Genomic DNA, 22,325 nt, shown 5'->3' on the forward strand with positions numbered 1-22,325 from the left:
TACAAGCAAACAATTCTTGAATTCGCTTTATTTTTCTCTGCATAAGGAACCCTGCACAGGCAATTCAAATTAAAACAAAATAAATATGTGAATATTCATGTAAAACTGTCCTTGCTAATGAACAATTATACACAATGTACAACTCTTCATGTTCACTGGGAGGGCTTACAAATGTACTATTCCCAACAAAAATGCACCAAAATGTCTCCATGCAAACTTATCAAAAGTGACCAAAAAAAAGGAGAAAAAAATTACTGATCATACTTTTTTGTTTTCTTTTTTGTTTTCTTTTTTTTTTTTTTACAATCACAAAAAATAAAAACATCTAATTTTTTGTTACATTTAGAGTAACTAAAATGTGGCCACTGTTTATTAACATCTGTTTTTATGCTCCTAAAACATCTATGGTTACCATAAAATTATGTCAACAACAAATTGGACTCAGGGCACTAGTCGTAGTAAAAGGAAGATGATTTTGTTCACAGAATGTTAATAATCTGTGTCTGAGCCCTCTGCATTGTCCACATTCCGTGAGAGCATATAATTGTCCATATCTATAGACCTGCAATTATTGATTGCATAGCGCAAACGCTCTGCCATGATTAGTTGACTGGAGTAAGGTGGGAGCCTCAGTTGAAAGAAACAAGTCTGTGAGGTAGGCAAGCTGTCGTAAGGCTGTGGAAACGGATAAAAGGTGGGACACTGTTAAGTTTGTGAATAAAGTAAAAAAAAAAAAAAAAAAAAGCAACATATCCATATTTCATTGATCCCTTCTTCCCTGCCTCTGTCACTCAGCATTTTCTCATTGTATCTCAGTATTTCTCCTAAGAAGCAGACTAGCCTCTCTTGTTTCTTACATCACTTGTTTTATCCTGCAGTATGTGCAAAACTACTGCTATATCACCTGCTGTGTGACTTACTCCATTCACTAATGAAATGCAACTATTTGACCACGCTATTGTTTAGAAGCCCACTGGAAGATACCAAACAACATTCAAATTACATACCATTCGGTGCCTTAACATGAAGCAACCTGAGACACCTCACCAAAGATGACAGTCAAAACACTATTATCTTATATTTGCCCAAGTTTTTGATTCATATATTTCAGACAATTTCCTTCCACTGCACAAACCCCAAACACAATGCAAAATGTATGCAACCTGTAAAGTAATACACTGTAAATTCGTTATAGTGGTTTTAGGACTTAGAGCTCACTAGTGGTCATATGTTGCTGCTTAACACAAACTTAAAGGAGTAAAAACTATCCAATGAAGAAAGGAATTGGAACAGAAAATGGTTGTGGACAAGTTACAACAGAAGAGGTTTTGTTTCTTGTGCAAGGGCTTGTCTTGACCTCCAATCACAGAACCACAGTAAATATACAAACTGAATTAATATGCAATCCATGCAGTATTCAATGCTCCTGCACAAATAAAATCCTTGGTTTTAATAGCTCAGGGCATATCCTATCCCTGACTTTCTCTGTAAATTTAGTTATGGAAACCTGGCTGCTATTGCCAAAGGACAGATTAAACTAGACAGGAATAATATTAATAATAATAAAAATAAAACCAACATCTTACCCTATCAACCTTCATTATTTGGAATCGCTGAGAGATATCAGCTGTGTTGGCTGGCAATCGAGATCTTCCTGACACAAACCTCATGAAAAGCACTCTCTCCTCATTTGAAAATTCTTCAAGGGTATGCCAGAACCACTGTACTAGCTGATGCTGTTCATCAACTTCTCTGTAACGCACAACTTTCTTCAGAACTTCAACTGATATTTCTGGCATTCCACAGACCATTTGTTCCAACTGCTTAGCAGTCAGAAGAGACAACAAAGGAACTGGAACAATCCAAGACATTCCTTCTCTTACAGCAGCCACCTATTGCCCAAAAAAGAAAAAACATTGGAAGTGCAATTGTCCTATTTCTGCCACTTATTGTACCATCCAAATAAATGCAAAGGCAATGTATCTGTTAATGAACAGGGTAAGGAGAGAGAACATCTGCCAAATACAACCTCTCACACATGCATACCCTGCACGGTCAACACCCTCTCAAAATTCTGGAGAATATTAAAAGTATTATTAAACAAAGCTACTTTTAAAAGTAATTACACATAAAAGAAAAGATTCTGACACAATACAGCGGAACTTAAAGTACAGGTCAGTAGCTTATTTTTCTAACACAGGTTAGAATTCTGCAATTCTGCATGTATTTATATCTTGAGAAAAAGGAAAAGAATATTCCTAACATCTAATTATCATAGTGCTTTTGCAAACTTCACTACATGAGTGACAAAACACACAGAAATATGAAAATAGGTAATTAATACTCCTCAGAACATTTAATGCTGTATTTGTAGTTTCTTTGCTAAAGCAGATGAGAAAGTTTTCAGTTAAATGAATGTCTGTCCACAATATTTACTTCAGCTAGACTCTATGTTGCTGTCGTGTCTAGTAACAGTGCTTAGTGCACACAACTGTGATGAAGTTTCCCAAGAATTGACAGTTGCAATGGAACTACTCTAATGAAAAAGAAGTTCTCATTTCCAGTACTCTTTTGTCAAGTGAGCAATTGCTAAGAAAAATATAACTGACTTAGAACAACAGCAAAAACATACAACTAAAATGAACTATAAGAGTTTGTAGGGAAAAAATCCTTTCCAGCAGAAAACCAAGCTTTTCATATTCCCTAATAAATTGTAATGGAAACTTACACAAATCAAAAATGCTGTTCATGTTAACAATGTGGAGAGGATCACGATGAGATTCTTACCTGACGGTCCATTTCATGAAGTCTGTACTCAATTGCTCTCTCCACATATTCTTTCCTGTTTGAAAAGGTAAGTGGGATACTGTTCCCTCCAGGGATTATGGGAACCATTTTACCATCAGCACTTTGACCAACAAAAGAATCTAAAGGAATCATCTGTTAGGCAAAACAGAAAAACTATGTTTAGTGTAAGTCAATCAAGTGATCTAGGTTCAACATTTTACTATCAGTCACCTAGAAATATATTTAGGTCATGAACTATTCCGAATGCTTATCAAGGCCTTGTTATCCCAATAATGGAAATATTTAATCATATAATAAAATAAATACTGAGATTAAGGTCAATCTGATAAAAGTGACCACTTCCAGAATAAACTCAGAAGTTCCAACTTTTGCATCTTACCTCATGGAAATTTTCTTCAGTAATCCCACTGTCTTCAATGTGAAGAATGCTGTTGAGGGTCTGCACATAGAGCAGATCTACCTCCTCCAAATCCTCCAAGATGAGTGGGATACAACAAAGTTGCTTCCAGACCATTGGAGCCAAATGAAGATCTAATGGCTTTTTTGTACGAATAGCTACACCCATGAGAATACCCAAGAATTTAAACTGCATCAGATGTTCGTCTAAACATGCTGAAGGGTTAAAGAGAAACCTGGAAGAAAAGACAGTCAAAAGACTATAGTATAATTTCTGTGCTACTTCATTAAAGGCAAAAGAAGAAATATTTCTAAGCACAGCATAGTAACTGCCAACGCAATTATCAGCAAGAGGTGTCCAAATAAGTAGATTAATGTTATTTTTAACTGTTGAAATAAAGGAGGCCAAGATGGGCAAATTTAACCCTGACCACAAATACTGAAATTCTTAATGTTACACTACATTCTGTATCAGCAATCCAGAAAGTTCACATTTAAACCACACCTTCTCCTTCATGTCAAAGTAACATCACAACCTGAAGGAAAAAAACTGTACTAGGGACAATCATGAAGTCTTACCATTTGGTAAAAGGTAGTTAATAGAAGTTAATTTTCACCAACTTACATCTGTCAATAAAAAGAAATCCTGGACAACTCACCTATCCCTATTGTAGCCTACTTCAGCAGTAGCATTTGGAGAAGGAATAAGTAGGTCTACTACTCCAGTTTCCAGTTCCTTAAAAATCAACAACCAAAGAAAAGCATTCTTAGACACAGGTACAAGAAACCTATTACAGAAATGTTTTTACATTACAGCATTACAAGACAGAATAGTCTATGACAGTGATTATTACTTCTTAAAAAATCTTTTGCAATACTTAAGAGAAAGCAACAATGGCAGGGCTGGTTTTCCTTAAAAAAATCATGTTTATTTGAAGGCCTGCCTGTATGTCAGACTATAACCATTGTTTTGCTGTGACTACTCTGTGATATATTCCCAGGTACCTGTTCTAGAAATGATCAAAAGCTCTAAGCTATACACCCTACCAAGTGCAGCTTTTTGCATGAAATACCAGTGTATCAAATTTTTCTATGAATTATGTTCTGAGCCCTCATTACACCTCACTGTTAATGTAAACTGCCTAGGAAAGAATCTATAAGTTAGGCCTCAAGTCCTTATCTGAATCAACCCTCTCTGGTCTAACAGGTATTAGAAATATCATTAATAAACAGAGTTCTTTAGTTTATTCCATCCTATATCCTAACTGTAACTCCAATTCCACCTCCAGCACTATCTATGGCTGTTCCCCTGTCCCAGACTACGCAGGTCTATTAATTATCCTCTTTTGATAGCATTAATTCTTGTTCTTTGGGATATAACACTCCTGGAAGAGTCAAGGAACAACCACAGTTCTCCAGCCAGTATAGTTTTCAATCCTTCTCCTGGCTACAATCATAGTTGTGCCTTAAAAGCAACCAGATCTTAGTCCTAGCCCATAGACCTCAGTTTCCAGATGAAACTGTATAGCAACAATATTCTGGCTACAGTCATAGTAAAAATACTTACTTTCTGCCACTGAACTCCTTTCCAGCACTGAGCCCAAGAGGTAACAGATTTTCACATATGTTACAAACCCCTGACAGAGGTGTAACTGTATTGTAGCATACAATCTTATAGAAAATATTGGCTGGACAGAATGGGTGTTTGCAAAATGCTCCCATAACGTGTAGCAGCTATTGTGGAACTTCAAGGTGGCCTATTTTAACACTAAGTTACAGTGTGGCTTTTTTGCATCTCATTGCCACAATTTGAAGAAGGTTTATTTTTCCTCAGAGACATCTGTAAGTAGACAATTCTAGTACTATGGCTCAGGACTGAAGAATAAGAACTTAGCGTGCTGCATAAGGAAATCTGACAAATACAAACAAACACCAGATATAACAAAAACTCTAACAGGCATTTTGAAGTAATTGGCTTTTCATACCTGACACATTTCTGTAATAGTGTCATCAAACACTCCCCCTGCATCATCGGCTCCTTCTCCAACCAGTTTCACTTTCCAGGCACGGGAAGGTAGGCGAAGGTCTGATGCATTCAGCTTTACCACTTGTCTTGCTATCTGTACAAAAATGGGCTTGCATTTCCGACCTCTTTTGAAAAAGAGAATAAAAAAAAACACAGCCATACAATGTAACTCATAAAAATGTAAAGGCTAGTGAAGTCACTTGGTCATAATAAAGCTGTATAGAGAGAGCATGGTATACCAGAAGTTATGGAAAATGTATGAGTATCAGTATTTGTTATCAAATACATTCCCTATGAAAAGAATACTGACCTGGTTGATATTCTTTTTACAGTAATCAGAGGCCCATAGTTTTTTCCCTGAACCATAGTTTTTCCTATAGAGCGTACCATGGGGAGTGTGTACACTCGTGGTGCTAGCAAGGGTCTTAGCTGTCCTTGAACTATTCCCCACGTTCCAGCATTGTAATGAGATGTACTGTTCTGCAATAAAGCAGTATGAGAATAAACATTAATAAAGGTCATTAATTCAATTCTTTAAAGAATAAAAACTTTCATAATTAATCACTAGCACTTCAATATTTCAAGAAACAGGTTAGTACTTCGCGTTTATAGCTTTGAGGCTACTAAGTTTTTGGAAACTAAAACAATGACATGTCAGTATTAGCATAAATGAAAATATACAATGGTATTTGAAAATGTCTGGCTTAATCCAGATCCGTATATTTTGTTTATAAAATAAATAAATAAATAAATAAATAAATAAATAAAAACCCTACAGAACCTACCAATAAGGTCTGTCTTAATCTGGTGAAAAACTTCCTAGTGACATGGCACAACACAACACAGCTAAGCTGTATTTTTCAAATGGAATTTTACCTGGTTATTGGGACTGAGGTTAAGTAATCTCCACGAAGAGTACATGAGGTCAGAAAAATGGTACAGCAGTCTGAGCCTTGCTCTTACTGTATGAATGCTCACTTCTTTCAGTGCCCCATACTGCGGTGGAATGGCATCAGGTAAACCAAGCTGTAAAGGCACTGAAACACCTACCACAGTAAAAGAAAGTGCATTATTTTATCATAAAGGGTAGCAAAATTCAGAGACTAAGACAATTTGAAAACTGATTAGATGTAAAACAAAACAAATTTGTCCAAATGTTCCAAGGCTCCAGTTGCATTCATCCCTTGGGAAACAAAAAGACTAAATCAAATGACCATACAAACTATCTGTTTTTTACCTGGAGCTCTTGGTGGAACAGGTGGTGCTGTCCAGGCAGCACTGTGGCAACGTCCTGCTGAAATCTGTCGAATATTTTTTCCTTGCAGGACTGTTATTAGGGTTGGTTCTCTGACATGGTTGGTATGGCCAAGTCCAAGCTGACAATTTGTAACAGATGGAAAAGGCACAAAGAAGAATCAACAACTATGGAAATACTTCTAAAACACTCTCAGCAAAGATTCAGAGCAAGCAGTAAAGAGTGATACTTATTGACAACATATACTGGGTTAAAATATTTAGCTTTTAATCTTTTATTATGCTATCATTTATCTTTTATTTTGGATAAAATGTTTCGTCCACACTTAACGGAAGAAGCAAATTTAGGTGGCAAAGCAACCTTAAAACAGCTACAGATTTTTTGCAAGATCTTTTGTACACTGAGAAATTCATCTATGCACAACCTCTCATGCATAGTCAACACAGCTCATGCCTGTTCTGTGCCATTTAAATACCACTTTTGCTGTATCGTAGAAGCTCCTACAATAGTTTATGAAAACACAATCTGTGTAAAGAGAATTATCTACTGAACCTATTCTGACTTCTTACCTATGGCTTTGAATTTCATTTTCTAAAAGCTGTAACTTTGTATCATAAGAGTATAAAAAATTATTCCTACACCGTATAAACCAAGCTTTTTAAACTGCAAGGAAAAACATAAAATAGGCTTTCAGAACCAAGTTCCTCTCTCTCTCTTTTTTTTTTTTTTTAACATTAATAAGCATTTCTCTTTCAAAAATACAACGTAAGCATCATTTTAAAAATAGACAGATTTCTTTCAGAAACTATTCTAAACAACTCGCTCAACAAGGATTCTCAAATACTCAATCCTGAAGTATCAGAGCAGCAACTTTGCCCTTCTCTTACAGCAGCCATCTGAGGGACAGGGGAGAGTTTGATTTTCCACCAAAAGGTATACATTACAACGACATCTATAAAGTATAATTAGCCTTATAAAGGTTAGAAATAAACAGGAAATAGTATATACCTGTCCTTCAGAGTTGCTACCCCATGCATATACATCCCCTGTAGAAGATAAAGCAAGTGTATGCTCTGCTCCTACAGCTATGTCTTCAATAAAGACTCCTGACAGTACTGGAACTTGCTGGGGTCTGTTGTGATTTCGAGCTCGGCCTTCTGGCAAACCTATAAGGCGATCTGAAATTGCAAGGAAATATCCACATATGTAAAGAACATCAAAAAGTGAATTTTACTTGCAGGCAAAGTCAGGGAGGGACAAAAAGCAACTCTTTGGTACTCTTAGAGCTGGGACTAAATAGAGAAATGTAGTGTACATTTCCTACAAAATCTTACATGTACTCATTAATATTGTCAAAATTGTTATTTTCACTTCAAATCTGAAACAAAACTACAATCTATTAAAACAAGGCTTCTACATCTAAGCGTATAAATTTCCAACACACAGGAGTTAACTGACTTAAGAGCAAATATGTTTATTTCAGTGTAGCTGGCAACTTGCCTGTCCAGAATTTTGAACGATTTGTGTAGGTATACGATTTATTCGGCAAAGTGAACATTCAAGTAACCCAAAAATGAAATTTGATGAAGATTAAGGAAAACACTCTTCAAGTGTTTTTTTCTTCAAGTGTTTTTTTCTAAGGAAATTTGATGAAGATTAAGGAAAACACTCTTCAAAAGCTAAATTATAGTATTTTGAAAGCCCGTTTTTGTGAGATCAAACTAGATACAGCCACAAATCTGTATTTTAGGCCTATGTTAATACTGCATTGCTGTTAATACTGCATTGCTGAGATCAAACTAGATACAGCCACAAATCTGTATTTTAGGCCTATGTTAATACTGCATTGCTGTACTTCCAAAATCCACATTAGGTCACTCTTATAAATGCATCTTAGTATTCTTCATTTTCACTTTCAATACACAGAAACATGTAGATGGAAAGATCTAAATACTAGATTGCCCTACCTTGTCCAAAAGTGTATACGTGACCATCTTTTGTCAATGCAACAGAAAACTGGGTTCCACAGGCAACTTTTTTTATTCCAATTCCACAAAGAATATCCACTTTCTAAGGGGGTAAATGATAGGACAAAAAGCTATGATGTTATGAGGGTACAAACAGAAAGCAAATATGAATTAAATATGTAACTTCTGCTTCCAAAGATAAAATTTATAATTCCCACAATGCAACGTATACAATACAGCATTACTCTAATTAATGCCTGTACATGAATACAAGAAACTGGCACACAGTTTTCTCTTTTTCTTTAACAGAACTAACATCTTATTCTATGTGCAATGATTCAAAATGCCTTTAATTTATTGGTGATTGGTGGGGGTGGCATCAGAGGAAGCCCATCAGTGTGGAAACAACCTTCCCCACAAATTCCAAAATAAGGAACCTCTCTGCTTTAAGCTAATCCTATGACTGTCACTATTTGTATTATCTCTGACATAAGGTGAGACTGGTTTACATGAGATGCTTTAGAGTGTCATGCTTAGTATAACATATGAACAGAATTATTTATGCTAGATTTTATTAGAGTAGTATAGCCTCTGGAAATACTAAGTTAAATTCTGAGAACTACACACTCTGAACTCTGTGCAATACATTAAGCAACACTGCAAACTTATTGAAAGAGTAATTTCCCTTGTCAATTCTAACCTGTGGTGATGATTTTGCAGTGGAATTTCCCAAACCAAGTTTACCATAATCTCCATCTCCAAAAGCCCAAACCATTGAGCCATCAGTTGACACAGCTACAGTATGATTGAGTCCACAAGCCACCTGGTTCAAAGAAATATGTTATTACTATAGTTTTTGCCAACTTACTACAAACTTGTACAACCCAAATACCTTCTAGAAAAGATAAAACACATTTTAGAAAATAACTATCCCTTTAAAGGCGCTGAAACTTTTATTGCTTCATATAGTGTTTTGAATACATTTAGGACCACATTAGTTGTGTTATTTTTTCTAGCTCATTAATTCATACTTAATGCCTACATATTGAAACTTTGCAATGTTTTAAAAAAAAGTGGGGTAGAGGTTGCAGTTTTGCAGAAAGAGGATCAAAAGCCAGGAAAGAAATCTGAAGACAATACACATACTCAAAATCTGCTATTACAATCAAAATAACAGCCAAAATTAAAAAACAGAACACTAAAATATACTGAAAATATTAGCTTTAAACAAAGATATGATGACAATTTGAAATAAACCATGCCTGTCCAATCTGGTAACCCTCCAGCGCTGTCACTCTTTCTGGAAGTTTCTTATTGGAAGTATTTCCAAGCCCTAATCGACCATAATCACCATTTCCAAATGTAAAAAGTTTGCCATCTGCTGTCACTACAGCTGAGTGTTTGAAGCCACATGACATCTAGAAATAAAATAATTGTAATTTATACATGTAATTTATATTTTTGGGGAAAAATATTACACATATAAATATGTAATACCCTTCTCACACACAGTACATATTTACTTTATAAAGATGTAAAGTACAGATATTGTAGTATTAATGACTCAACATTCTACCTCTTTTTGTTTTCCCTCACAGTAAAGTTAGGAGGAAGACAGGTGGATACCTGTGTGAATAAAGGCTTTCAGACAAACCCAGGTATCTTTTTTTGGACTGTTATACAGCACACTTAGTAAGGAGGAGGAGGACTGGTGACTTACTTTAAAGTTCAAAGTTCTGACAAAGACCGAGAGAAAATGCTAAGTTGTGCCTGTGTTTTGACAGCCATTTGGACCATCCCTTACTTCCAGGCTCTTTCAAAATTTTTAGTCTTCTCAAATAACGAGTATCAAGTAATATTACTAACCACCAGTGAGTCTTGTGATTATAACATTCTTCAAGTGGGAATTATCAACTTGCTTCATAATACTTAGAGAGAAGTTAGAAGTTGCCTGTTTTCATTCAGTATCTGAATTCAAATTGGCAAGACTGACAATGGCTTTGGAACATCTCTATCACTATCTGTACTGGTTACCCCAAGCCAGTATTCCTAGCACTAAGTTACAATATCTGCAGTTCATAAGAAGGAATAAAAAATGCTGTGGTACCTGCACCACTTCTTCTCCTTGCAGAGCCTCTATTTGTCTAGGCCTGCGCTGTCTGTCGCTGTTCCCATGTCCCAATTTGCCATAATCTCCATCACCCCAGCTAAAGACTTCCCCACTTTCTGTTAAAGCCATGGAATGTCCATCAGATCCACAAGAGGTTACCAGCTGTGTTACAACAAAGCCTATTAAAGAAAAGTGAGAAAACAGCACTTACAGTAAATTATAATGAACTCTTCATATGCATCCACCAAGTGCCCCTAGTGGTAGCACATTAAGGCCAGGGAAAGGAAGCAACCACGTATAGTTTTTTCTTATATCAATTATTTTATTTTTATTTTGAAGGAACTCTTCAACTTCTCATGTGCAACCTATGCTTCTGACCTGCTGTTAGTTTTGAAATGAAATGTTGCTATCTTGGGCAAACACTTTTCCTCAAAGCCTTCTGAAAATTAAGGAATTTTAAGATGTCACTACTTAAATCATGAGAAGAAATAAAAAGACTAGTTTATTTGTTCTATTTATTTAATGACTACAATGTTTCGATATGTCAATCTGTGAAAAGTGTCTAGACAAATAATATTAAATGCCAAAATGCTTATTTGTTCTCTATCAATCGAGTAATTTCAAACCAGTCTTACCCTGCAGTGCTGAAATGACTGTTAACACATGAAGATCATCTGAATTTCCTTGTCCCAGTCGTCCATAGCTCCCTTCTCCACAAGCCAAAACTGTGCCATTAGCTTGAATGACAAAAGTACAATTCTGACCACAAACAACCTAGTCAAGAAGAATACACAGGTGTGTTATTTTTGATTTAGATGCAGCAATGTTGTAAGTCCTGTGTTAAAATGTACCATCTTTTTTTTTTTTTCTCAAGACCACAGATTCTGTCACACTACAAATACCTTCACAACAACCCTATTAACATAATTCATCCCATGTTTAATGGAGTTTTAGCATCTAATCACATCTTAATACAGATTATTTCATTGATTCTTGCTACTAGTTTTGGCAAACCTTCTTAAAGAACCATCAAATCATAGAATGGCTTGGGTTGGAAGGGACCTTGAAGATCTTCCAGTGAAAGAAATCACAATATGCTCCTACGTGAGATTTATCTTGACGTTTCCATCCTAAATGTTAATTTTAACCCAGAAAACAAAACGGGCACATGAATTATGCCAGAGCTGTTTGGGTATTTTCAAGTCATGCCCCTGTCAAGCAATTTTGCTTTGTCAGATTTCAATGGCTTAATTTGAAATTGTCAAATAATTAAAGACTTCTTTGGTGAAAATACATGTTTGAGAGTAGTTCGCAGTAAATTCAAACAACAAATTGAAGACATTTAGATAGAGATTTTGACAAACAAACAATAATACATGTTATAAATCAATAAAAATAAAAACGTGTTTAAGTGATCACCTGCTGAGCCTGAGAGAATGAAGGTGCTGCTACTGGTATCATGACATTTCTACCAGCTTCTGCTAACTGTCCGTGTCTTCCTGCTCCCCACAGATACACATCACATTTGCCTCCCAAGTGCCAATCCTATTGCAAAGCATGAATGAATGCTTTAGAAAAAGAGTACTTTCAAAAGCTTACCGTGTTGAAACATAAATAAATAGAATTCAATTTTACTAACCTCTGGCCTTGATGTTGCCCAAGACATTATCTGTTCGTCCATACCATTGATCCATTTACTGTTATCCTATGCAACAAAAGGCACAGTTACGACATTCAGTTCAAGAGATGCACATTATTTAGCTGTTACGTAATGCATGTTTATTTTTTGACTAATAACAATATGCTCATTCAAATCATTCTAAAAAATACAAAAATAAAAATGACTGTATGCAGACTAAAATACTTGAATTTTGTCTATAGACCAAGCTTATTTCCTTACTATGCCGATCTATCAATGGCACAATTATCCATGGCTTGCAATCAAAAAATAAAATAAAATAAAATAAAATAAAACATTGGGATGAAACAATCTTTTCCCTTTTACAGATACTTAATAGGTTTTTTTGAAGTTTTAAATGCAAATACTGTCTGAAGATACCTTGCTGATAAAATTTTCTTAATCTAACATTCTTATTTTGGTTGACATATTGTAACAAGTTATAAAGACAGTTACTTCTGCCAAAATAATTCAGTGTAGGAATGTACCAGACAGTTACTCTGAAATCACTGTAGCTGAGCTTTAGATCTCTTGCTTTTATCACATAAGAAAATTACTGGTGGTTTTTTTCCCCTCAATATGCAACTGACTTGCATTCATGACTACACACACAGTGAACAATCTTTACAGTATACTCTGTAATAGTTAATTAAAAAATAAACCTATTGCTGGTGCTTATGTGTATATATAAATATACGTTATAAATATTTACAGTCCAGAGATGTTAACTGCATCATACCATATGCTTAACACTAATATTCTTTGTTCTTAAGGCAGTATAGCACATTTTACCATTAGGAGAGTAAGTTCATCCTCTGGAACAGGCTCAAGGTCCGGAACAGTAAAAGATTCTGGGAACTGTGCTCCCTTGGCCAGGGCTTCAGCAGCTTTTATGGTAGTTGAGAAACACTCTAGCCAGGCCCATTCTGTGGGACTCCAGGCTGAAGGATCAGGGAGGCAGTTCTGGTGATGAGGTGGTACTGGAGGATTGCACAACAGCTGATCTAGATGAAGGCCCACAGCGAGTGATGCCAAGCATTGCATATAAGGACTATGAACAAGCTGGTCTCCACAAACAACATGGGGCTAAAGGTGAGGGGAATGGGAGAAAGAAATCAAACATGCAAAGTTAGGAGTATATATTCATCAATTCAGAAACAGGAGTCCTTCAAAGCTAGTGCTATAGACAAATACTTTCTTCCACACTTAAATTTTTTCTAGGATTTTAAATATTCTCAAACTAAAAGCCTGCTAGTTTTGAGAAAACTGAAAGGTAATAGCAAGAAGGATGTAGAAAAGTCTTGGGTTTTCAGTCTTGAAACACTGAAACCAGCAGAGATTCAAACAGTGATCTAAGTCAGACATGAATTTTAAGTATTCTCACTAACTTTTCTTACCTTTTCATATGCATACTGTTCCTGAAGCATTATTGGCAAACGTTCCAAGAAAGCTCGCATGCAAGGAGCCATATTTAATCCTAGAACTCCTTGCTGTTTCAGTGCAGTCCTACACGTTGCAAGGACATGATTGGAAGATATCCACTCTGATGTGCAGTTCACTACCAACACATCCTGTATAACAGCAGCCACAAGACACATTAGAAATTTTAAAATCATAGAACAGCATTGTTCAGCTCCACTAATTTAACACCAATTATCTTAGTTTCCAAAGGGGCCAGAAAATACATAAACTTCAGTATTTTTTACGTCTTCTGGTGAATAATCTGCTGGAATCACCATGGAATAGCTCTATCAATATGCCTCTTCCTCACAAGTTAACATCACATTCTCGAGGCAACATTAGGATTATCATTCCAAGGAAGAATGTCAACAGATGTTAATAAACAGAGTTCACTTCAGTGACTGCTGTCGTAACCTTAATTAAGAATTAGCCTTGCAATATGATCTTCAACATCTGGGCCGAATTCAGAGAAGACTTTCAAAAAATCCCCAAATATTTAGAATCAAATGTACCATGACTCTAATAACAGAAACCATAACTTGTGCCATGTTTAACTTTGCTCACAAAAATGTCATCTTTTGGAATAATCAGCTGTGGGGAGTTTCTGTTGTTGTTTTCTGTTTTTTTAATTACTTGAGGAAGTGCAGGACACATGCAGGTGTCTAAATATTGCCACTTAATAAAGCTTCTGTTCAGGTACCAGAAGTTCTTGACACAGAAAACATTGAAGTAAATTCTGCTGCTCCTTAAAAAAAAATTCTTGAGGCTGGTTGAGACTAAATTAAATCCCTACAGAGTTTTATTTGTTTTGGGAAATGAAACATTTTTTCATGATGCATAAACAAAAAATTAAGTGTCTTTATCCTATTTTTGTGGTCCATTTACAGCTGCCACCATTTTAAACAGAAAAGTTGATATAACCAGTGTGCAGCAACCTTTATAACCCCCAGCTCAGAAGGTTTCCTCCCTCCTCTACCTCCACTGCCCAAAACTCAACATGGGATACTTCAAAAAAAAATAAAAATCTTTTTAGGGTCAAGTGATAGTTGAAAGTCAAAGCAATGTAGCTTGCAAATATAACAGGGTTAGATAGACTGTCAGTTACCCAAACAGCCATGGTCTGTTCTGAAAGTAGTAGGACTGGCTTTTTCCTGGGCGAACGGGCAGATGAGAGGCGGTCTGCACGCGCAGGATCGGTGGAGGGGGATACTGGGAATGCTGGGAAAAATTGGCAGTTGGCTGTTGGCCGTTGAAGAGAGCAGGTCGCTTGTACTGTGAACATGTGTCAAAACGCCTCGTCATGGAGAATCATGGAGCGTATACTGAAGCAGCGATACGTGATCAAATTTTGTGTAAAGCTTGGTAAAATGGGCAAAGAGACTCACAAAATGATTAAGGAGGCCTACGGTGATGCTGCCATGGGTAGATCGGGTGTTTTTGAGTGGCACAAGCTGTTCCAAGAAGGTAGGGAAAGAGTGGAAGATGACGACTGCTCCGGATGCCCTTCGACGAGCAAGACCAACGAAAATGTGTCACAAGCAAAAAATTTACTGAACCGTGATCACAGGATGAGTATCAGAATGATTGCTGATGACTTGAGCATTCCTCAAACCCAAGTTTTTGAGATGGTGAAAGAAAACTTAGCCATGAGGAAAGTGTGCACGAAGTTTGTGCCGTGAGTGTTGTCAGAGGAGCAAAAGGCCAACCAGAAAGCAATCTGCCAGGATCTTCTTCATCATGTGAATGAGGAGCCCGACTTTTTGGACAATGTAGTGACTGGTGACGAGACATGGGTGAACGCGACCCGGAGAGTAAGTGGCAGAGCACAGAATGGCACACCCCTGCTTCCCCACGCCCCAAGAAAGCACGAATGAGCAAATCCAAGCTAAAGTCCATGCTCATTTGCTGTTTTGATCGACATAGAGTTATCCACTAAGAGTTTGTACCACCCAGACAAACAGTTAATGCATTTTTTTATGTGGAAGTCCTCACAAGACTGCGAAAATGCATTGCTCGTGTCCGCCCAGTCATTGTCAACACCTGGCGGCTGCACCATGACAAAGCGCTGAGCCACACAGCATTCCGCGTAGTGGAGTATCTTGCCCAGCACAAGGTGGCAACGCTGCCTCAGCCCCCCTACAGCCCCGACTTTGCCCCGCCAGACTTTTTTCTATTCCCGAGAATAAAATCAATGCTCAAGGGGAAGCATCATGCATCGGTAGAGGCACTTCAAGAGGCCGTAACGAGGGAGCTAAACAGCATTCTTGTCCAGGCGTTCCTGGAGGCGTACGAAAACTCGTTGGCAGCCGTGTGTAGATGCGGAAGGGTGCTACTTTGAAAAATTCTAATCGTTTGTTCTATTCTCATTAATAATTTTCTTTTTTTTAAATGAGTCCTACTACTTTCAGAACAGACCATGCAGTTTTGTAAACAAATATGTTTGGATAACATAAGCCAATAAACAGAGATTGGTCCTGCCTGCATACTTCTTAAAAAAAAAAAAAAAAAAAGATTTTATTTCAATAAGATAATTCTAAATAATACAAAAATTTAAAAGATTACTTTAACACACAGTATCACCTTTGATCTGTTAGAACACGCAGCTACTCCAACTTCAGGTATCCATACTGCAGTCTGAATAGCTCCAGAACCTATTACAACACTCTGTAATACTGAACCATCCTAAGGAAAGAAGTGTTTTTTGTCAGTGTGTATACAGCTACTTTTCTACTTAAATACAAAGTATATTACTTAGGGATGATATACTCCCAAGCTGTTCAATAACTTAAAAAATGAAATGTCTATACTAAAAGCAAAAATCCATCTAGCAATTTTATCATACAAAGGACATAACATAACAAAGGGTTTAGAAGTGTTTAATACTAAACATTGTCTGATTCTTGGACAAGTTCTTGTAGTAACAAGAGTTGCTGCTTCTGCAAGGCCTAACGTGACCAAGACTAAAGATTGAATTAGTAGAACCCTAAAATACAAAGTACTTGAACGTTAAGTATAATTTCAATTTATCTTTTACTAAGTATAACATCATACCATTATTTTACACTACACTTCCTCTAATTTGTAACATACCGGGGGAAAACAAAAAAAAAAAGTGATTACTTGACCATTTGAGATACTTACACTAAAAAAATACTCATGCCAGCTCTAAGATAATCTTACCCGTAAAGACCAAATATTCATGAGACCTCCAAGTCCACCAGATACTAATGCCAGTCCATCTGGACTGAATGCAACAGTCCGAACAGGAGTAATATGGCCTCTCAGCTGAAATACACACTTGACGTCTACTGTTTTTCTGTATCCATCCTGCAAATTATTTCATAGTTATGGAACAATTAATTCGTTACAGAAAAAGGAATAGCATAATATAACTTCTATATCCTGTAATAAACACTGATAATTTGTAGAGATGTAGTAATTTACACAGGATAATAAAGTCCAAAATTATAAATATCTTTGTCATGTTATCATCTTTTCTCCCTGTACAAAATGACATCAACATTAAAGACTGCATTACCATTTAATTTTATATTGGTTAAATTTATTGTGACTTAATTTTACCTAGAAAAAATTTAAAATACTTAGTGAATTTTGGTATAAATTTAACAATTAAAAAAAATTTAAACAGTTCAAAATACACTCTTTAGCTAAATAAAATTCACTTAAACCTGTGATTTTTCATTTCCTGTTCTGAAAATACCTACAAATGTTATATATTTAGCAAACACGTTCTCTTAGTAAATTTGAGATTTGAGTAATTTGTTCACATTTCCCTCCTCCCCAGTTTCAGAACAAGCAAAGGGAATTTCTTAAACACTACTTGTTCTACCTTGGCACTGGTTTCTTGGTCCCACCACCCTTCTGAGTATGTTGAGCTGGACTGCAACGTGGTTACTATGTCCTGGGGAACAGTCCAGACACACACCAAACCATTGTGGCATCCTCTGAAGGTAGTCAGGTTAAATCAGAAAAAAAAAAAGTAAAGGTATTAATATAAAGTATTAACTACCAAAACGTCCTGAAAAAATCAGTTGGCACCACCTTTCTATAAAACTATATTGATCACATAGATCATCTAAAGCGGAAAGGAGTGTTAACCATGGATAAATACATTCCTCCTATTCCACTCCCTAAACTCCCAACCCTCATCCCAATGCTTTTCAATTTTTACTAACACCATAATCTCAAAAAAAAAAAAAAAAAAAAAAAAAAAAAAAAAAAAAAAAAAAATATATATTTGCAGGAAAACAACAAATTTCAAGCACAGGTTCACCATGCACAGGTCTTATGACACAGAGAAAACAGTAAACACGACCAGACCCACACTTTCCATTTAAATTTGGGTGCTTTATGGATCTCATTAAAAATGGCTTACTGAGTAAACATTATATGAAAAAACACAGAACTCGTGTTTGTTCTAGACATTAATGACCAGTAGAATTTAAAAAAAAAAAAAAAAAAAAAGATACTACTACTAATAAAAGAACACCCAACTGCAAAAGAGCTAAAACAAACAAAAAAAATTACATACGTAGCTAGTAAAAGCTGTAACTTGGGTCCTTTCCCTGGAAGAGCACACCAGGCAATGCCATTCACAAGAGCTGGATGGGGCAGTGAATGCAGACGTCTCCAAGACCCTCCCATATATCCCCAGAGTTTCACTGTTTCTTCTTTGGCACATGTCAGGAGAATCTTACCAGTTGGATCCCACTTCATACTAACAATCATATCCTATTAGATTTTTAAAAATTGAATGTTAGTGTGAAGTAGCACAGTAAGAACAGAGGAAATTTAACTGCCAGAGCTAATGCAATGTTTAATTACTAATAACAAAGAACATTTTATTCTCACATCATAACAAGTAAAAATAACATGAATGATACTTTTCAGAACACTCACGTTTTATATTTTTTAATTGCAGCAGGAATTACCTTAAAGGTATTGGCTTCATAAGCCTATTAGGCAATGGGACTGATGACATACTGAGCCTAACCAATGTAGGAAAGAAGAGCCCATAGGGGAAAAGCCAAATATAGTTCTATCGCCACAGCTTGCTCACTTCTGTGACTACCACACTTCAAAATATTTAAGACAAATTCATGGAAGCACTTAAGAGGTTTTTAATAAACTTTCCTTTGGGAAATTCTCTTATTAAGCTAATTAACTCATTAGTCAAATTATTCATGACGTATTATGTACACCAAAGCAAAAGATCAAAACCTTTACAGCTGCATATTTAGAAAAATATCTTTTGCTTTGCACAGTAACTCAAGCTTTACAAAAATATGTGGCCTGACCAAAATTAATATTTTTAATATTTGTTAAGTGCTTTTACAAATGAAGTCTTTTTAAATCCAGATGCCCATAACACATACCCATTGCTGTATGCACATACACTTCACAATCTCCAATAGCAAAAAAGGCTGTAATTCTTTTTTTTTTTTTTTTTTTTTAATTTGGTAGACTCTTCCTCTTAACTGTATTGTATTTAGTACGTCAGAAATAGATATTTAAATATATGCTTGATTTCATAAATAATTTCCAAATACAGAAAACAACTTAAACAGACTGTTACCTGCAGAAATTAAAGATTACTTTTAAAATGAGTAACTCTACCTTGTGTGCGTCAACTAGAACAATTTCTCCTTTTTCAAGTGGTTCCTTTGTTCCTATCAGCAACTTTCCATCTGAATAACCAACTGCAAATGGTCTGTCTTCACTGAACCAGGCAAGGCATGTGACGGAAACTATGTAAACAGGTAACACAAAACTTAATTAATTACTCCTGCCAAAAGGTGTGCAAGTGTAATTGCCTAAAATATTAAGTGCATGAAAACCTGCCCTTCCCACCAAGGTTACCTGACATACTTTTTGTCTGAGAATTTTCTTGAATTTGTATAGTAAAGAGAGAAGCAAGTGCCCCTGTAATCACAGATGTTGAGATCCCGGTTAGATTTTTTTTTCCACTCTTCTTTGTTACAATAACTGGATTTACATTCCTGACATGGTGAAAATGATCTATGCTAAGGTAAAGAAAAAAGTAGACGAAATCCTACACATGTGTCTGAAATTGGAATGCTTCTAAGAAAACCACTGAAAGCCACTTCAGCCTTTGTTAGCACCTCGATAGCAACTCACTCGATTCTGCCAAAAAAAAAAATCACATTTCTTAGAGAAACAATACGCAAAACCACAAAACGCTACCTAAAATGTGCTATTTGATGTCCCCTGCGACTGGAACTATAAAAGAAAAATAGCAGTAATTATGGAATTCAGATGATACTGTCTACCTGCCTTTTTCAGAGAGAGCAGACACTGCAGAGAATCTATATTGATTTTTTTTTTTTATGACGACAAGGAATGTCACGATTTGACTAGGCCACTACAAACTGTTGGTCTTTGCTGTAAAAGGAACCTAGGTGCAGACAGATTCCACACTTTCTTGCTCCCATGAACACAAGTGAATGATGCTTGCGAGCAAAGTATCAGAAGTTGCATCCCCATGAACAATAATAAAAATAGGGATTATATACTTGTTAAAATATTTAAGGGGGTGGAGGGGATTTTTAATGTTAAGCTCTGTTTAAATATTAAAATAGTCACCTACCATCCTTTCTGTAGCAGTGTTCCAATTCTATCCGGTGCATGGTTGAAATATCCACAACTTCAATAAGTCCAAGAGACCCATCCATACGACCAATTAATAGCAATTCTCCTTTCCATGCTGCAGCTGGCCCTTCTTCTGGCCAAGCTAATGCAGATACCCAGTGAGGCTGAAGATCTAATAATCCTTTTCCTCCTAGGAACCCAAAAAAATCTTTTGAACTGCTTCATCTTCATAAAGAAAATAATGCAACAGAAATACTTCCCATGGGAAAATATCAAAAGACCCTATTTGCAGCTAGAACATGCTACAAATTCACATAAATTACAGGACCATGAAGCAGTGGACCACTAATCTCCACAGACTCAAAATCTAGCTAACAAATCTCAATTTTCAGTCAAGTTAAGTAGTTTCATTAAAGGAGGAAGCTAAATTCTTCAGTACTCATACAATTTGTACTTTTCCTGTGGACTGCTTATTAACATGGACTGCGGCAGCAGTGATTTTCCTAAGTGCAGAACTGCAGAATAATGTTTCTTCAGAGATTAAAAGCAACAAAGTGACTAACAGCCTTCCTCTCATGGGAGTTCTACAAGTATTATTCTGAACTGGTTAAATGTAGCAAAAATTACAGGAAGGATGTAAGAGAATGCATTTAGAGACACTTGCAAACCGAACTAAGGAATTAGGAAGGACCTTTCTGGATCAGGCTCAGTCTTCCCTATCACAACACAATCTTAAAAATTTATCTAATACATTTTAAAGTGTTTCTTCCTCACTCATTATCCCTCCTTATAAACTACTTGATATCACAATCTTTTTAACACCAGAACATTCTTGAAGTTATTCACGGACTACTTCCATTTCTTCTAGTGGTAACACTGTTCAGTTTTTGCTTAGACAGTCGCATTTGCATTTGCTGGGCTTTTAGTAGTTACCTTCCTAATGTATTGATTTATAATCTTATTCCTCTAAGACTCTTTTGTTCAGCTACATAAATGGGGCTTAGTCATTGTGCTCTCAGCAGGTTTTCCATCTCTTCCACTGTAATCCATCCCTGCATCTGTTTCAGCGAATTTTGGCATTCTCTGTGCCTTTTGTAGAAAACTAAGTCTTGTGGACTATGGGAAGATACCAATTTTCAAACAAAACACCAAGAGTGACCAAGCCTCAAACCTAAACACCACATACAACAAGAATTCATATCCAGTGCTCAGTTTTCTACTGAATTAATTATTAAGCATGCATCAATTTGTGGTTAGTGCCTTCCTCTAACTGAACAAGTTGAGAAGATATTATGGAAGATGGCAGGTATTTAAATTGGAAAGCACACACAAATAGTTCGGTAAACAAAGATTCAACGCTATAGCAGCTTCCCTATAAAGACATTTTATGGTAAAGTGTTCACTGGTAGTTAGAGCATACCATTGACTTGCCATATGTTCACCATCTTTTCCGTAGCTCCAGACAGATACTTGCCACTAATGCTCCAACAGACAAGAGACAAACTAAGGTCACTGGGTGACCCCAGACTTTCTTCAGAATCGCCTTCTCTGTAACAGGATAAAATAAAGTAATTGAAAAAGGGCATTTCCTTTAAGCAGTGTAGATTATGATTATTGTATTGCATGCTGATTATTAAGAATTTGACCTGATCTGCAGAGGGTCTATGTAACTAAAGAGTTTAGGTGACTAAAAATTCTAGATAATACGAAAGCTACGCTAATTTCTAAAAGAAAGCTACCCTAATTTCTAAGAAATATATCTAAATTATTATAATGATTATAATATTAATATATAAATTGTCATAACAATATTATAACTATTAATTATAATTAATGATTGTTGATAATAATAATTGTAGTTAATAATTAATTATATAATTATTGTGATAAGCTATGCCAATTGCTAGAAATTCTTTTTAATGATACGCTAACTGATTAAGATTCTAGATAACAGTAAGATGCACTGATTGCTATAAATTTTATGTGATGATAAA

General features: G+C 35.9%; 1 protein-coding gene across 15 annotated transcripts in view; it reads right to left on the bottom strand.

The window, feature by feature from the left end:
• The window catches only part of HERC1 (HECT and RLD domain containing E3 ubiquitin protein ligase family member 1), a 102,912-nt gene continuing 80,587 nt past the window's right edge, over positions 1-22,325 (bottom strand). For 14 of the 15 annotated variants that reach the window (XM_027466644.3, XM_027466642.3, XM_027466636.3 and 11 more), the window contains exons 53-78: positions 21,752-21,879; positions 20,330-20,521; positions 19,339-19,469; positions 18,254-18,453; positions 17,552-17,666; positions 16,882-17,028; positions 16,282-16,383; positions 13,638-13,811; positions 13,033-13,326; positions 12,202-12,267; positions 11,982-12,107; positions 11,198-11,336; positions 10,560-10,741; positions 9,715-9,870; positions 9,153-9,275; positions 8,453-8,555; positions 7,494-7,663; positions 6,468-6,606; positions 6,107-6,276; positions 5,541-5,710; positions 5,190-5,355; positions 3,864-3,940; positions 3,188-3,440; positions 2,788-2,940; positions 1,587-1,892; positions 1-675 (exon numbers count right to left, since the gene is read on the bottom strand). In XM_027466644.3, coding sequence (XP_027322445.1) covers positions 490-675; positions 1,587-1,892; positions 2,788-2,940; positions 3,188-3,440; positions 3,864-3,940; positions 5,190-5,355; positions 5,541-5,710; positions 6,107-6,276; positions 6,468-6,606; positions 7,494-7,663; positions 8,453-8,555; positions 9,153-9,275; positions 9,715-9,870; positions 10,560-10,741; positions 11,198-11,336; positions 11,982-12,107; positions 12,202-12,267; positions 13,033-13,326; positions 13,638-13,811; positions 16,282-16,383; positions 16,882-17,028; positions 17,552-17,666; positions 18,254-18,453; positions 19,339-19,469; positions 20,330-20,521; positions 21,752-21,879 — 4,168 coding nt within the window. In that variant the 3' untranslated portion in view covers positions 1-489. The remainder of the gene's footprint in view (positions 676-1,586; positions 1,893-2,787; positions 2,941-3,187; positions 3,441-3,863; positions 3,941-5,189; positions 5,356-5,540; positions 5,711-6,106; positions 6,277-6,467; positions 6,607-7,493; positions 7,664-8,452; positions 8,556-9,152; positions 9,276-9,714; positions 9,871-10,559; positions 10,742-11,197; positions 11,337-11,981; positions 12,108-12,201; positions 12,268-13,032; positions 13,327-13,637; positions 13,812-16,281; positions 16,384-16,881; positions 17,029-17,551; positions 17,667-18,253; positions 18,454-19,338; positions 19,470-20,329; positions 20,522-21,751; positions 21,880-22,325) is intronic. The other variant, XM_072043207.1, reaches the window with a different exon arrangement.

This window comes from Anas platyrhynchos, chromosome 11 (assembly GCF_047663525.1).
Source record: "Anas platyrhynchos isolate ZD024472 breed Pekin duck chromosome 11, IASCAAS_PekinDuck_T2T, whole genome shotgun sequence".
NCBI lineage: Eukaryota > Metazoa > Chordata > Aves > Anseriformes > Anatidae > Anas > Anas platyrhynchos.